This window comes from Heterodontus francisci, chromosome 28 (assembly GCF_036365525.1).
Source record: "Heterodontus francisci isolate sHetFra1 chromosome 28, sHetFra1.hap1, whole genome shotgun sequence".
NCBI lineage: Eukaryota > Metazoa > Chordata > Chondrichthyes > Heterodontiformes > Heterodontidae > Heterodontus > Heterodontus francisci.
Window position 1 is genome coordinate 11,358,173 of NC_090398.1, and position 16,328 is coordinate 11,374,500.

At 50.3% G+C, this 16,328-nt stretch overlaps 1 protein-coding gene across 2 annotated transcripts in view; it reads right to left on the reverse strand.

Moving 5' to 3' along the window:
- Positions 1–10,592: 10,592 nt before the first annotated feature.
- Positions 10,593–16,328, reverse strand: part of patl1 (PAT1 homolog 1, processing body mRNA decay factor) — a 95,690-nt gene continuing 89,954 nt past the window's right edge. For both annotated transcript variants that reach the window (XM_068059842.1, XM_068059841.1), the window contains exon 19: positions 10,593–15,890. In XM_068059842.1, coding sequence (XP_067915943.1) covers positions 15,869–15,890 — 22 coding nt within the window. In that variant the 3' untranslated portion in view covers positions 10,593–15,868. The remainder of the gene's footprint in view (positions 15,891–16,328) is intronic.

A 16,328-nucleotide genomic window follows, 5' to 3' on the forward strand; every position in this document is an offset into this window, starting at 1 on the left:
AGGACAGAGATAGAACAGGAGTCAGAGTTCTCAATTGGGGCAAGGTCAATTTTACTAAACTGAGGAGTGATTTGGCGAATGTAGACTGGAAACAGCTACTTGAAGTTAAATCAGTATCAGAACAGCGGGAGGCATTCAAAGGGGAGATTCAAAGGGTTCAGAATAAACATGTTCCCACAAAGAAAAAGGGTGAGGTGGCCAAATCTAGAGCACCCTGGATGTCAAGGAGTCTGCAGGGTAAGATGAGACAGAAAAGGAAAGTTTATTTCCAACACCGAGAACTCAATACCACAGAAAGCCAAGAGGAGTATAAAAAGCGGAGTGGTGAAATCAAAAAGGAAATTAAGAAAGCAAAGAGAGGGCATGAAAGAATATTGGCAAGCAAAATCAAGGTGAACCCAAAGATGTTTTATCAATACATTACGAGTAAGAGGATAACTAAGGAGAGAGTAGGGCCCATAAAAGACCAAAAAGGTAACCGATAGGTAGGAGTGGAAGATGTTGGTATGGTTCTTAATGAATACATTGGCTGGAATTTTTCGCTTACCGGTGGCCCCGGGGCGGATTCGCCCGAAGCGGATCAGGTCCCCGATCCCAGTCCGTGGCTGCCTGGCCGCCGGCATCACACGCTGATCACCTAATCAGCGGGCCCGCGGCGCAACTCCGAAAAGAAATGGCGCACGCCATTGGAACGTCAGCATCATTGGGGGGGGGGCGGGACCACATACGCGGAAGGCTGATTGTAAGCCCGACATAAAGGATTACTGATTTGAAACAGAGCCCTGAGTTCCCCATTTGATGTGAAGGAAGATACAACTGTGTTAAGGTCTGGAGATTTCAACATTGAAACAAAGACTGGGAGACAACAATATTGCTGTTAGAGGTGATGGAGGGCAGAAGCAATCGCGTTCCCCCCCCCCCCACCCCCACCCCGATTTTCTGACGATTCACTGCAGGTGCTCCTCCAAGCCGTTGAGGAGAGGAGAGACATTCTGTTCAGCTCAGATGGGAGAAGGAGACCCTCCGAAGTGACCAAGTGGGCCTGGCTGGAGGTTGCGGAGGAGGTCAGCAGCCGAGGCGTAGTGAGGCGTACATGGATATAGTGCCGCAAGCTCCTCAATGATCTGCTTCGCTCTGCCCGGGTAAGGGGCATTCCTCATTCATCTAATCGGTTATGTGCCAAGGGAGGTGTTTTGTGCACCCATGATGCATTGTGGAAGCCCTGTATGATCAATGCCTGGCTGTTGCCTTGAAATGGGACACATGATGGGCAAGTCTGAGATGAACGCTGATGCTGTGGTGTTAAAGTTGCGCCCAACACTGTCACAGCAGTGAAATGCAACACCAACCCTTTGGGTGACAGCGTCATATGCCATTGACTATGGATAAAATAATTATCTTTGTTTATTCAGGAAAAGAGGGCACTCAATGCCTGGGAGAGGTCACGTACTGGTGGTGGTGTGGCCACCCAGGCATTCCTCACCAGAATGGAGGAGGCTGCCTTAACTATAGCAGGGGAGGAAGGAGGACGCGCCGTGGCAGATGGTGAGGCCGGTGTACCTGGCCATGAGAGTGAGTGTTCCAGAATGTGGTGTAACACTTCATTATGGGGAGTGGGGGGGGGGGGGGAGCTGGTGAGGCTGCGCTACTGTGCCAATGATTTGGTGAATGTCAAATGCACTGAATGTTGCCCTCAATTGTAACATCACCCAGATGTAACCATGCTGGAGGCACAAACTTGTGCTTAATTCTGGATTGATGATGAAACTGATCACAATGCTTTTCCCAACAGGTGGAACCCAGCATGTGCCAGGAAGCTTTACCGTTGCCCGACCATCCACCTCTGAGGTGGAGGAGGGCGCCTCAGAGGGTGCACCGTCCCATCATCGCGACGCACCAAGTACCACAGCAGGTACTGACACTTGGGTTGGGAGGACTGTGTCTGGGGAATCAATGTCACATACTGGTGTGAGCACAGCACAGTTGCCGGACCAGACACCAGAGGCAGAATCGGCCGATGCATCACACGCTCGGAGGAGAGTGGGATGCCAGGCCAATGCAGAGCCGCAAGCTGATGACGTGCCTCTGAGATCATCCTTTCGTCGGGCGATGTTGCAGGTGCAGAATGCGGTCCATGGGAATCTGGCGGAGTTGCCTGAGACGTTGCGCGCTGTGACTCATACTCTGGAGACATCCATCCAGAGGATGAGTTCAGCAAACTCACAGGCATTTGAACATCTGGCTTCCTCTGTTGATAGACTGGCGGCTGCAGTGGAGGGACCAGTTCTTCATGCAATTCGGGACCTCAGAGCGAGTGTGGCCTCCCTGGACCAGAGCATCAGAGAGCAGAATCTGATGCGACTGCGCCAGGTTTGGACACTCAGCACTCTGATGCCACCATTGAGGACCATCCAAGCCTCACGAGGGCACAGGAGCAGCAGATTGCATATGGGAGCTCCTCACACGGTGCCTCTAATGCATCCTGCAGCTCCTTGCTCCCTGCACCAGGGACATGTGAACCGCTAAATCCTGGGGTGATAGAGGGTGCTCATGATATTTGTCATGAGAACCCTGAGATGTCAGGGCCCTCACGGCCGCGAGCATGCAGAGGACGTCCGCCCAAGTCTTCAAAAGCAGGGCGGCAACAAGACCAGCCACCTGCCTCTGGTAAGTCTGGTGGCGAGGGGTCATGCACATGAATGAGCACGCGTAAACAGATTAAGAAAACACTTTAATTTCACTATTGGTGCACTGGGTGACTTGAAGTACATTTATTTGATTTGTTAAATAATAGTGTTTGATTAAATTGGAGATTTTACCATTGGACATGTCATTCCTGAAGTCAGATATTACGTAGTCAACTCAAGTTGTCTCAGATGTGAGGCCACACATTTGGGTCGCGTCTCTCATGATGTGATGGATTGGTTATTCGCTTTGCCTCACCCCCTAAAGGTTAGAGATTTTGCACTGTCAGATCCTCACAATGATTAATGTCAGAAAGCAGATTGAAATGTGTGAAGATTTATATCATTTCAACTGAAACACGCTTCTATTCGAGATTCCCTTGTTTCTGTAGCAGTTAGAGCCAAGTTACATTCAGCTTCCTCTCCATGATCATCATTAGACTGATGCCCATCTTCCTCATCAGAAACGTCGTCATCATCTGATGACACATCGCGCTAACATTGATTATCCTCTATGGCATCTCCATGTTCAATCGCCAGGTTATGCAAGGCACAGCAGACGACAATGATTCTGGAAACCCTGGACGGTGCGTACTGCAGTGATCCACCAGAGCAGTCAATACACCTAAATCGCATCTTTAGGAGGCCTATGGTTTGCTCGATCGTCACTCTGGTGGCCGCATGGCTCCCGTTGTATCATTCCTCCGCCTCACCCTTGGGTTCCTCACTGGCGTCATGAGCCATGTCTTCAGACAATAACCCCTGTCGCCAAGTATCCATCCCTCCATTCTGTGTGGAGGACTGAAAATTGCAGGCACCTGTGAGTTGTGGAGAATGAAAGAATCATGACAACTAGCAGGGTAATGTGCACACAGCTGCATGATTCACTTCCGATGATCACAGACGAGCTGAACGTTCATTGAATGGAATGTCTTGCGGTTCATGAATGCCCCCGACTGTCCAGCTGGTGCTCTAAGGGCCACATGAGTACAGTCTATCACACCCTGTACCATTGGAAAGCCGGATATAATACTGAAGCCTCTGGCTCTCTCAGCTTGACTGGTTTGTCCGTCTTGAACGTGGTGAAATGGTCAGCACGTTGAAACAATGCATCAGTCACAACCTTTATGCAATGGTGCGCTGCTGATTGTGAGACACCGCACAAGTCTGCAGCTGAGGCTTGGAAGGAGCCAGACGCACAGAAGTTAAGAGCTACTGTGACCTTTAGAGCGACTGGCATTGGACGGCCACCGAGACAGGTTGATGCAACATCCACTGCCAGCATCTCACAAAGAGATGTGACAGTCTCCCGTGACAGCCGCAGTCGTCTTCTGCACCGGCGTTCTGACTTCTGACAGCTGACCATTTGTACTTCTGTCAATCACTGAATCACTGTCCTCCTCATCTGATGATCCACCTCCAGAGTGAACAATTCCCATTGTTGAACAGCAGAACAAATGCTTTGACCACAGGTAATAGCTTCCAGCTTTTGTGACTGGCTCACTTCAGGCAATAACTAATATTACATGGGTCCCTATCAGCAGTGCATAACATTCAGATTAAACCTTCTGCACAACCTGCAAGTTACAACCCTTGTTCGGACACACAAATAACATCAGCATGAATAAAGTTCAATAAATACATTTTTACCTCCAACTCCCTCATGAATCAATGCCTGCCGCCCTTTTGAACCTGCCGGGTTCCCAACACGCCCCACGACCCGATTAACGGCCAGAAAATCAGATACGTAGCGTAAAATCTCTGACAATTGGATCCTGAATTACCTTAAGTACTTCTCAATTGATGTTAGTCGGGCAGCGAGCGCAAACTCGATCGCGCCCGACTTCCCACGCTGGTTAAATTGCGTCATCGCGTAATGACGCCGGGGACCCGGCCCGACGTCTTCGCGCACCATTTTTCCCTCCGCACGACCCCGACGGGACCCGATTCTTAACGGTAAAATTCCGGCCCGTGTGTCTGTCTTCACAAAAGAGGGAGACAATGCAGATATTGTAGTTAAGGAGGAGGAGTGTAAAGTATTGGATGTGATAAACATAGGGAGAGAGGAAGTATTAATGGGAGTAGCATCCTAGAAAGTTGATAAATCACCAGGGTCAGATGAAATATATCCTGGCTGTTAAAAGAAGCAAGATAGGAAATAGCAAAGGGTCTGACCATCATTTTCCAGTCCTCACTGGATACAGGTGTGGTGCCAGAGGATTGGAGAATTGTTAATGTTCTACCTCTGTTTAAAAAGGGAGCAAAGGATAGACTGAATAATTACAGGCCAGTCAGTCTAACCTCAGTAGTGGGCAAATTATTGGAATCTATTCTGAGAGACAGGATAAACTGTCACTTAGAGAGGCACAGGTAAATCAAGGAATGTCTGCATGGATTTAGTCATAGAGTCATAGAGTTATACAGCACAGAAACAGGCTCTTCGGCCCATCGTATCTGTGCTGGCCATCAAGCCTATCTATTCTAATCCCATTTTCCAGCACTTGGCCCGTAGCCTTGCATGCTATGGCATTTCAAGTGCTCATCTAAATACTTCTTAAATGTTGTGAGGGTTCCTGCCTCTACCAATCCTTCAGGCAGGGCATTCCAGATTCCAACCACCCTCTGGGTGAAATTTTATTTCCCTCAAATTCCCTCTAAACCTCCTGCCCCTTACCTTAATTCTATGCCCCCTGGCTATTGACATCTCTGCTAAGGGTAAAAGTTTCTTCCTTTCTACCCTATCTATGCCCCTCATAATTTTGTGTACCTCAATCAGGTCTCCCCTCAGCCTTCTCTGCTCGAAGGAAAATAATCCTAGCCTATCCAGTCTCTCTTCATAGCTGAAATGCTCCAGCCCAGGCAACATCCTGGTGAATCTCCTCTGCACCCTCTCCAGCGCAATCATATCCTTCCTATAGTGTGGTGACCAGAACTGCACACAGTACTCCAGTTGTGGCCTAACTAGCGTTTTGTCCAACTTGATCGAATGCTTTGAAGAAGTAACAAGAAAGATAGATGTGGGTAGTGCAGTTGATGTGGTCTACATAGATTTTAGCAAGACTTTTGACAAGGTCCCACATGGCAGACTGGTTAAAAAATAAAATCCCATGGGATCCAGGGAGATGTAGCAAGGTGGGTACAAAATTGGCTCAGTGGCAGGAAACAAAGAGTAATTGTTGACGGGTGTTTTGGTGACTGGAGGGCTGTTTCCAGTGGCATTCTGCAGGGCTCAGTACTGGGTTCCCTGCTTTTTGTGGTATATATTAACGATTTGTACGTAAATGTAGGGGGCATGATCAAGAAGTTTGCAGACGACACAAACGTTGGCCATGTGGTAGATAGCAAGGATGATAGCTGTAGGCTGCATGAAGATATTGATGGTCTGGTCAGATGGGCAGAAAAGTGGCAAATGGAATTCAACCTGGAGAAGTGTGAGGTGATGCATTTGGGGAGGTCAAACAAGGCAAAGGAATACCTGATTAATGGGAGAATACTGAGAGGTGTAGAGGAAGGGAGGGACCTTGGAGTGAATGTCCCCATATCCCTGAAGGTAGCAGGACAGGTCGATAAGGTGGTTAAGAAGGCATATGGAATCCTTTCCTTTATTAGCCGAGGTATAGAATATAAGAGCAGGGAGGTTATGCTGGAACTGTATAACTCATTGGTTAGGTCACAACTTGAGTACTGTGTGTAGTTCTGGTCACCTCATAACAGAAAGGATGTAATTGCACCAGAGAGGGTACAGAGGAGATTTATGAGGATGTTGCTGGGACTGGAAAAATGCAGCTATGAGGAAAGATTGGATAGGCTGGGGTTGTTCTCCTTGGAACAGAGAAGACTGAGGGGAGATCTGTTTGAAATGTACAACATTTTGAGATGCCTGGATAGAGTGGAGGTGAAGGGTCTATATCACCTTAGCAGAGGGTCAGTGACGAGGGGGCATAGATTTAAAGTGATTGGTAGAAAATTTAGAGGGGAGATGAGGAAATCTTTTTCACCCAGAGGGTGGTGGGGGTCTGGAACTCACTGCCTGAAAGGGTAGTTGAGGCAGAAACACTCAACTCATTCAAAAGGAGTCTGGATATGCACCTCAAGTGCTGTAATCTGCAGGGCTCGGACCAAATGCTGGAAGGTGGGATCTTTTTTCGGACGGTACAGACACGATGGGCCACGATGATTCCCTGGTTTCTGAAAATAGCAGGAGCTCGTCTACGTACTGGATCATACTGGTCGGGCTGGATAAACTCTGACAGACACTCTGCCATACATTGGTGAAATATCAGTGGGCTATTGTGCAATCCCTGGGCAAGGAACTTATCCTGCACTCAGTTACTCCACCACTCACCATCTCCATCTGCTGGTGGCCCTCTCTCACTGCAGTTCCTGCCCCCTCTCACCATCTCCATCTGCTGGTGGCCCCCTCTCACCATCTCCATCTGCTGGTGGCCCTCTCTCACTGCAGTTCCTGCCCCCTCTCACCATCTCCATCTGCTGGTGGCCCTCTCTCACTGCAGTTCCTGCCCCCTCTCACCATCTCCATCTGCTGGTGGCCCTCTCACTGCAGTTCCTGCCCCCTCTCACCATCTCCATCTGCTGGTGGCCCTCTCTCACTGCAGTTCCTGCCCCCTCTCACCATCTCCATCTGCTGGTGGCCCTCTCTCACTGCAGTTACTGTCCCCCTCTCACCATCTCCATCTGCTGGTGGCCCTCTCTCACTGCAGTTACTGTCCCCCTCTCACCATCTGCTGGTTGATTGAGTTTTTTTGAGGAAGTGACGAAGATGATTGATGAAGGAAGGGCAGTGGATGTTATCTATATGGACTTTAGTAAAGCCTTTGACAAGGTCCCGCATGGCAGACTGGTACAAAAGGTGAAGTCACACGGGATCAGAGGTGAGCTGGCAAGATGGATACAGAACTGGCTCGGTCATAGAAGACTGAGGGTATCAGTGGATGGGTGTTTTTCTGAATGGAGGGATGTGACTAGTGGTGTTCCGCAGCGATCAGTGCTGGGACCTTTGCTGTTTGTAGTATATATAAATCATTTGGAGGAAAATGCAGCTGGTCTGATTAGTAAGTTTGCGGACGACACAAAGGTTGGTGGAGTTGCGGATAATGATGAGGATTGTCAGAGGATACAGCAGGATATAGATCGGTTGGAGACTTGGGCGGAGAAATGGCAGATGGAGTTTAATCTGGACAAATGTGAGGTAATGCATTTTGGAAGGTCTAATGCAGGTGGGAAGTATACAGTAAATGGCAGAACCCTTAGGAGTATTGACAGGCAGAGAGATCTGGGTGTACAGGTCCACAGGTCACTGAAAGTGGCAACGCAGGTGGATAAGGTAGTCAAAAAGGCATACGGCATGCTTGCCTTCATCGGTAGGGGCATAGAGTATAAAAATTGGCAAGTCATGTTGCAGCTGTACAGAACCTTAGTTAGGCCACACTTAGAATATTGCGTGCAATTCTGGTCGCCACACTACCAGAAGGACGTGGAGGCTTTGGAGAGGGTACAGAGGAGGTTTATCAGGATGTTGCCTGGTCTGGAGGGCATTAGCTATGAGGAGAGGTTGGATAAACTCGGATTGTTTTCACTGAAACGACGGAGGTGGACGATCGACATGATAGAGGTTTACAAAGTTATGAACGGCATGGACAGAGTGGATAGTCAGAAGCTTTTTCCCAGGGTGGAAGAGTCAGTTACTAGTGGACATAGGTTTAAGGTGTGAGGGGCAAAGTTTAGAGGGGATGCGCGAGGCAAGTTTTTTACACAGAGGGTGGAGTGTGCCTGGAACTTCCTGCCAGAGGTGGTGGTGGAAGCAGATACGATAGCAACGTTTAAGAGACATCTTGACAAATACATGAATAGAGGGATATGGGCCCCGGAAGTGCAGAAGGTGTTAGTTTAGGCAGGCATCAAGATCGGTGCAGGCTTGTCGGGTGAATGGCCTGTTCCTGTGCTGTACTGTTCTTTGTTTGGTGTCCCTGTCTCACTGCAGTTACTACCCCCTCTCACCATCTCCATCTGCTGGTGTTCCCGTCTCACAGCACTCACATGCCGCTATGGGATTCACCTCAACTACTCCTTGTGGTCGCAAATTCCACTTCCTCATCAATTTCTGGGTCAGGAAGTTTCTCCTTAATTCCCTACTGGGTTCATTTGTGATTAATCTGTGCTGCTCCAATTCTGGCTTCACTGCAATCAAGCTAACACTTCAAAAAGTGCTGACTTAATTGGCTGTAAAGTGCTTTGGGGTGCCTGGAGGTTGTGAAAGGCACTGAAAATGCAAGACTTTATTTTTTCGCCAGTATTCTGTGAATTCTGGAAGATTGTGGTTATTTCCTTCAGAATCCACGGGCGCATATTATCTGGGACGCTGACATTTCTCACTTTATGCTTGCATGTCTGCTTGACTGACCTTTGCAACACCCTCGAGCTGCCCTTACACATTAGGCCTGTCAGCCACCCCCCCCCCCTTGTCATACCGAGGCAAAAATACTGCACAAAGCTGGAACCTGCGTAGCACCTGTTATGCCAAGGTGACTCGTTCGAAGTTTTCAAGATATTCGGGGAGAACTGATAGTTTCCCACATAGGGTAAGTGAAGAGAAGCTGTGGGGTTGTCCACTTGGGCAGGAGGAATATGAAAGCAGATTATATAAAGGGAGACAGACTGCAGAATGCTGCCGTAGAGAGAGACTGGGGCGTGAATCACAAAAAGTTAGTACGCGGGTACAGAAAATAATTAGGAAGGCAAATGTCATGTTGGCTATTGCTGCAAGAGAGATTGAATATAAAAGTAGGGACGTCTTGCTCCAGCGATACTGGGCATGGGTGAGACCACATGTAGCGTACTGTGGAGTGTTTTGGTCACCTTATTTAAGGAAGGATAAACTTACATTGGAAGCAGTTCAGAGGTTCATTCGGCTCATTCCTGGGGATGAAGGAGTTATATTCTGAGGAAAGGTTGAGCATGTCGGGCCTATACTCATTGGAGTTTAGAAGAATGAGAGGTGATCTTATTGAGACACATTAAGATTCTGAGTGGGCTTGACAGGGTAGATGCTGAGAGAATGTTTGCCTTTGTGGGGGAATCTAGAACTAGGGGGCAGTTTCAAATTAAGGGGTCTCCCACTGAAGATGGGGATGAAGAGGAATTTCTTCTCTCAGAGGGGTGTTAGTGTTTGGAACACTGTACCCCAGAGAGCAGTGGAGGCCGAGTCATTGAATATATTCAAGGCTGAGTTAAACAGATTTCTAATTGACAAGGGGGTCAAGGGTTATAGGGGGGGGGGGGGGGGGGGAAGAGGCAGGAAAGTGGAGTTAAGGCCACAGTCAGATGAGCCATGTGATTATCGAATGGTGGAGCAGGCTCGAGGGGCCGAATGGCCTTACTCCTGCTCTTATTTATGTTATGCCCACTGGTGGCTGGGGAGCCTAGGACCAGCGGACATTGGCTTAAAGAGGAGCCAGGCCTTTCAGGAGTGAAGTTAGGATTCACTTCCACACACAGAGGGTGGTAGAAGTTTGCAACTCCCTTCTGCAAATGGCAGTTGATACTGGGTCAGTTGTTCATTTTCAACCTGAAATTGGTGGATTTCTTTTCAACCAAGGTGTTAAGGGAGATTATGGATTCCGCAGGTCACAGATTCGTCATGATCTCATGAATGTTGGGACAGGCTCCAGAGGCTAAATTCGCTCTCTTCCCATTGCTACGTGCTCACTGATGGCACTGAAATCATTCTAGTGTTCCCATCAGAGAAAAGGACGATTCATCCTCTCCATCTGGGGCTCGACTTGTGACCCAGATCTCGAGAGTGTGCCGATCTCAGGGTGATCTTATACTAAAAATGCCTCTCACCAAACTTCATTCCTCCGTCAGAAAGAGAACACCAGGAAATGTTGCCCAGTTACATTTTTTTTTAATGAAAGCAAAAAAAAAAGTTTAATTTTGGTATTTTAAAAACATAACTTGAATACATTTTGTAAAAGCAAAATCATTTTCCACGTTATGAGCATCACCGCAAGAACACACCCAGAGAGTGACCGGGGGAGGGGAGGGGGGGGGGGGGGGGGGGGGGCGGGTGGGTGGGAGAAGGGGAAATCGAAAAAAGAAAATAAGAGCCCATCACAATGTGTGTGTGTTTGAGGGCATAGCAAATATCGCCCCAGGTTTAACCAATGTCACCTTCACACACATAGTTCAGAGGTTAATTGCCAGCTAAACCCTACATCTTTCTAACCTGTCCATTAGGTACTTAAAAAGGCAACTTGTTTAAAATATATTTTAATGTTTATTTTTCTTATAAAGTGAGAGTTCACATCCCCAATAAGGAATCAAATGTACAGACATGAGGAGTTGACAAACCCGGGCATTGCGTGGGGGGGGGGGGGAAGGAGACAGGAGATTTAAGTCTATTGTTTCCTCTCTCTCTGACAATTGTTTGCCCTGAAACTACAAGGGGCAAAACGCTTCCGCAACGGAGTTTGGCTGCTTGGAGGTGCTGAAGCCAGGGCAAGCGGGTACCCCAGCCCTGAAGAGTTTTCAGAGTGACTCGGTGTGGGACCGTAATAAAGGTGGATGTGTAGCGGAATCAGAACTGCCAGATGGGGAAGGGAGGAATGGGGGAAAAAGTGTGTGCGTGTTTGGAAATGGCAAGACACAACTCGAGTAAGTTTGGACAGGGTTCACGACAGGCAGTGAGCGATGCAAGTCACGTGAGCGGGGGTTCACTGTTTGAGGCCCCGCAGGAGCCAAGGACGAGGCTGTGGCCAGCTACAGTCACACATCCCACCTGCCGAGGATCCCAATGTCATCGGAAGGTAACCAGGTAAAGCATCTGCAACGAACCTGACACTGCCCCTCAACGCAGTCGCAAGATCACCCACTGCATCATCACCCCCCACCCCGCAGTGCAGCAACTCTTCGGCAACACTACTGTAGGCGACAGCCACCTCCATCAAGTTGAGCACACCCACAGGGGCAGAACATCACTCGGTCATGGAGGCATCACTTTTAAAGCCCTTGTCTACACATGCCGACTGTATCTGTACTGATGTTAATCCAGCTCCCTCACACAGTCTCTCAGTAACCCCTCTCCCCCAGCACCCTGTGTTACTGACTGCATCTCTACTGATGTTAATCCAGCTCCCTCACACTGTCACTCAGTAACCCCTCTCCCCCAGCACCCTGTGTTACTGACTGTATCTCTACTGATGTTAATCCAGCTCCCTCACACAGTCTCTCAGTAACCCCTCTCCCCCAGCACCCTGTGTTACTGACTGTATCTCTACTGATGTTAATCCAGCTCCCTCACACAGTCTCTCAGTAACCCCTCTCCCCCAGCACCCTGTGTTACTGACTGTATCTCTACTGATGTTAATCCAGCTCCCTCACACAGTCTCTCAGTAACCCCTCTCCCCCAGCACCCTGTGTTACTGACTGTATCTGTACTGATGTTAATCCAGCTCCCTCACACTGTCACTCAGTAACCCCTCTCCCCCAGCACCCTGTGTTACTGACTGTATCTGTACTGATGTTAATCCAGCTCCCTCACACAGTCTCTCAGTAACCCCTCTCCCCCAGCACCCTGTGTTACTGACTGTATCTCTACTGATGTTAATCCAGCTCCCTCACACTGTCACTCAGTAACCCCTCTCCCCCAGCACCCTGTGTTACTGACTGCATCTCTACTGATGTTAATCCAGCTCCCTCACACTGTCACTCAGTAACCCCTCTCCCCCAGCACCCTGTGTTACTGACTGTATCTCTACTGATGTTAATCCAGCTCCCTCACACTGTCACTCAGTAACCCCTCTCCCCCAGCACCCTGTGTTACTGACTGTATCTCTACTGATGTTAATCCAGCTCCCTCACACAGTCTCTCAGTAACCCCTCTCCCCCAGCACCCTGTGTTACTGACTGCATCTCTACTGATGTTAATCCAGCTCCCTCACACTGTCACTCAGTAACCCCTCTCCCAGTGCTTTGTGTGGACTGCATCTCCCTCAGCGCTGTGACTGACTGCATCTCCCTCAGCGCTGTGACGGACTGCATCTCCCTCAGCGCTGTGACTGACTGCATCTCCCTCAGCGCTGTGACTGACTGCATCTCCCTCAGCGCTGTGACTGACTGCATCTCCCTCAGCGCTGCGACTGACTGCATCTCCCTCAGCGCTGCGACTGACTGCATCTCCCTCAGCGCTGCGACTGACTGCATCTCCCTCAGCGCTGTGACTGACTGCATCTCCCTCAGTGCTGTGACTGACTGCATCTCTACTTAGGTTAATGCAGCTCCTTCTGTGATGGTGACAACAGTGGTTGGACAATTAGTTTTCTTTTGGCAGGGCGGGGGGGTGGGGAGGGGTCAGGGTGGGGGAGGGAGTGGCGATTATCAGTGGAGCTCTTGACTCTGAGGATTTCTGCCCCCTGCAAAACACTAAGTAAAAACCTCAGCTCAGACTTCTGACACTCCGGGATCAGAGATCACAATCTATTCAACGAGTGACACACAGTCACACCGATTAAACGTCCAAAAAAGAAAAAGATATATATAGATTTGTGCATTTATACCCGCACAGCTCAGTGACAACATAATCCTGATAACACGGTGCCCACATCAATCAGAGCCAGTTGTACAGCTCTGATCTTGAACAAGTCCAGTTGCAGCCTATGTACAAATCCACCGGCAGACCGAATCTTTCAACAGCTCTCACCTTGGGGCAGTGTTCTGGAAACCTGCAGCCCCCTCACCACCATTCCCCTTCACCTCTCCACCGCACCCCTCTTGTTGCTACAGCCCTTCCCACCGACTCATACCCTCCGCGTGACTCGGTGCTAGTCGACTGAGGGAGGCATCGCAAAGCCGAACCCAACTGCGCCCTCAGACAAACTGCCCACTCTCGCTGGTACAGTGAGGTGGGGAGGGAGTGGGGGGGAGGGGGGGGGGGGGGCGGGGGTGAGACGAGGTCGCTAACTGTTCCACATCGAACAGTCTGAGGACCCTTTAACATGATCGGAATCAACTCGGGCGACAGCAGCTCTCTGAGGAAGGAGCTGCCCCCTCCCCTCCCTACCCGCACCCCGTCCCCCACCCCGCATTCAGACAGAGACATCGGACAGTAATGGGAGCAAAGACTGCGCGTGCGCAGCGAGTCCAGACGGTTAGCGGTTTAGATCTGCAGAAATGCAGCGGATTAATAGACGTCGGTTTTTTAAAAAAAAAAATGCTTTTCTGTATATATTATATAAAAAAAAACAATAAGCAGCTCAAATATCATCTTTGCATCATCTTCTGAAGACACGCGGCTTTCCCAAACGCACAGGGGCTCCCTCAGTCGCGGGGGGGGGGGGGAGCAGCAATCCAATTTCCAAACACTGCTGAGCAAATGAAGCCGCTGGAGCTGCCAGGTCCAGTGTGACCACATCTCCTGCCCTTGGCCATTTTATCTGGCCTGGGGTCCTGGACTGTACCATTCAGCTCACACCGCCTCCGCCCCTTCACCTCCAGCGTGAATATTATTTACAAACCCCCATTGCCCCCACCCCCCCTTTTAATAATTCTTTTTTAAAAAATGCTTCAAACGATCGATTACAAAGCGATCGAGAAGTACCAACCCGATCGAGCGAAGAAAGGGGGGGGGGCGGGGGGGGGGGTAAATTAAGACGCCAGGCCGCCACTTCACTCTCGCGGCGTCCGCCCAACCCGGGTGGCTTCCACTCGTGGTGAAGCTGTTGGCATCGCGGGTGCCTGCAGATCGAGCATATACCAGCGCCCAACAGCAACCCTCCTGCGAGTGCACCCACACTGGTGCCAGCCCTTGGCATTGGCCGAAATCCGCTGGGGGGGGGGGGGGGGGGGGGGCAAAGTGGGTGTGGCGGGGGCCAAGAAAAATAGCCTGTCTCTGCTGACCGGTCAGTTTGAACACCCGCCCCCCACACCCCCCACCGCAACTTCAGAGCTGGTTCTGTTTCAAATGGCAAAACATGAGCACCAAATAAAAAAAAAAGGGGATGGTGGCAAGACTAGGTGGAAACACAAGGCTACGGAGGGGAAGAGTCTAAGAGGGCAGGGAAATGACGCCTTCGCCACGCCTCCCTACTCCATTCACCCACCCTCCAAAAAGATTATTTCCGCCCAAGACCTTGGTGGCCAAATCCAGCGAGGGCGAGCAAACGGGAGGCTGGCAGCCCAAAGGCACCAGGGCTTCACGGCACAGACCCGCTGCCAAGTGCCAATCAGCGGGACCCAAAACTAAAGGGCGAACCGGAAACCGAGCTGGTTGGTGAACAGTCATCGACGGCAACGCGGGTTGGAGGTGAATTCTCTCCCAATTGGGGAATTCACTGTGAACTGGACGTGAATTCAACGTGAACGAGATGCGAATTGAAATTCATTGCGAATTGGTTATGAATTCAATGTGAATTGAAGTTCATTATGAATTGGCTGTGAATTCAACGCGAATGGGATGTGAATTCATTGAGAATTGAAATTCCAGGCCAACTGGGCGTGAATTCAGTGCTAACTGGTGCGTGCGAACACGGCAATTTTTTTGACATTATCTTATTTGACATTTGTGATGAACTCCTGACTTATAAGCGGACCCGGTGTTTGATCTGTGCAGATAGCAGCCCGACAACTTGGACCCCTGCAGGTGCCGGCTGTGCTGCTGGGTTTTTCTCTCTTGCTGCCGCTCCCAGCGACCTGGACATGCACACAAACACAAACACACACTCTCTCTCTCTCTCTTTGCCCCTTACAACCCGTCACTCTCTCTCGCGACCTCCCCCATCGTAGACCCAGACATTTCGACAAGACGGTTTAAAGGGGCACCGCCCTGCTTCGTGAGCTGCCACCCTCTTTTGAAACCAGACCTCAACGCATTGCACACGTACCAGCCCTCGCCTCCCCCCCTCCACCGAGCTCATCCTCACGTTGACAGCAAAGGTCGGGGGGGGGGGGGGGTGAGGGGGGGGGGGGGAGGAAAAGCCGGCCTCCTTCTCAGTCCACACAGCCCACCCAACCGGGATCTCGGAAAAATAAAGCCGGAAAGTTTCGGTTTGACTGGAAGCAACTCCGTGCCTGTTGCCCGCTCGCGGTCGCTGGCGAATCCCGCGCCTGGGATGTCATGGCTGGCGGGATACCCCGGTGTTGACCCCCGGCGCACCGTTCTGTGCCCTCTTCTACCGCGGCTTCCCGGAGAGCCTGCCGAGGGGGTAAGAGAGAAGAGAACACGTGTTAACGGAAGTGATTGAGACAGACGGTTAACAGTCAGCGGGGTGGAACTGGGCATGCGTGCCACCAAATAGCCACGATGTAACAATACGTGGATGGGGCTCTCACTGTCTGTGCTTTCACCCTCTGGGGACTTGGAGGGTTAACTCCATCGCCAGACAGAGGCGATGCAGAGCATCTCTTTCTGATGGGGGGAACTGGGTGGAGCAGTGGCTCAGACAACATGGCAGAGGAAAGCGTCCCAAGGCACTTCACAGGCGCGACCTTCAAACAAAATCTGACACCAACTCACCCAAGGAGATACTGGGACAGGTGACCAAATGCTTGGCCACACAGGTTTGAAGGGGTGTATTGAAGGAGGACAGAGAAGCGGGGAGGATTAGGGAAGGAATCCCAGAGTTTAGGCCC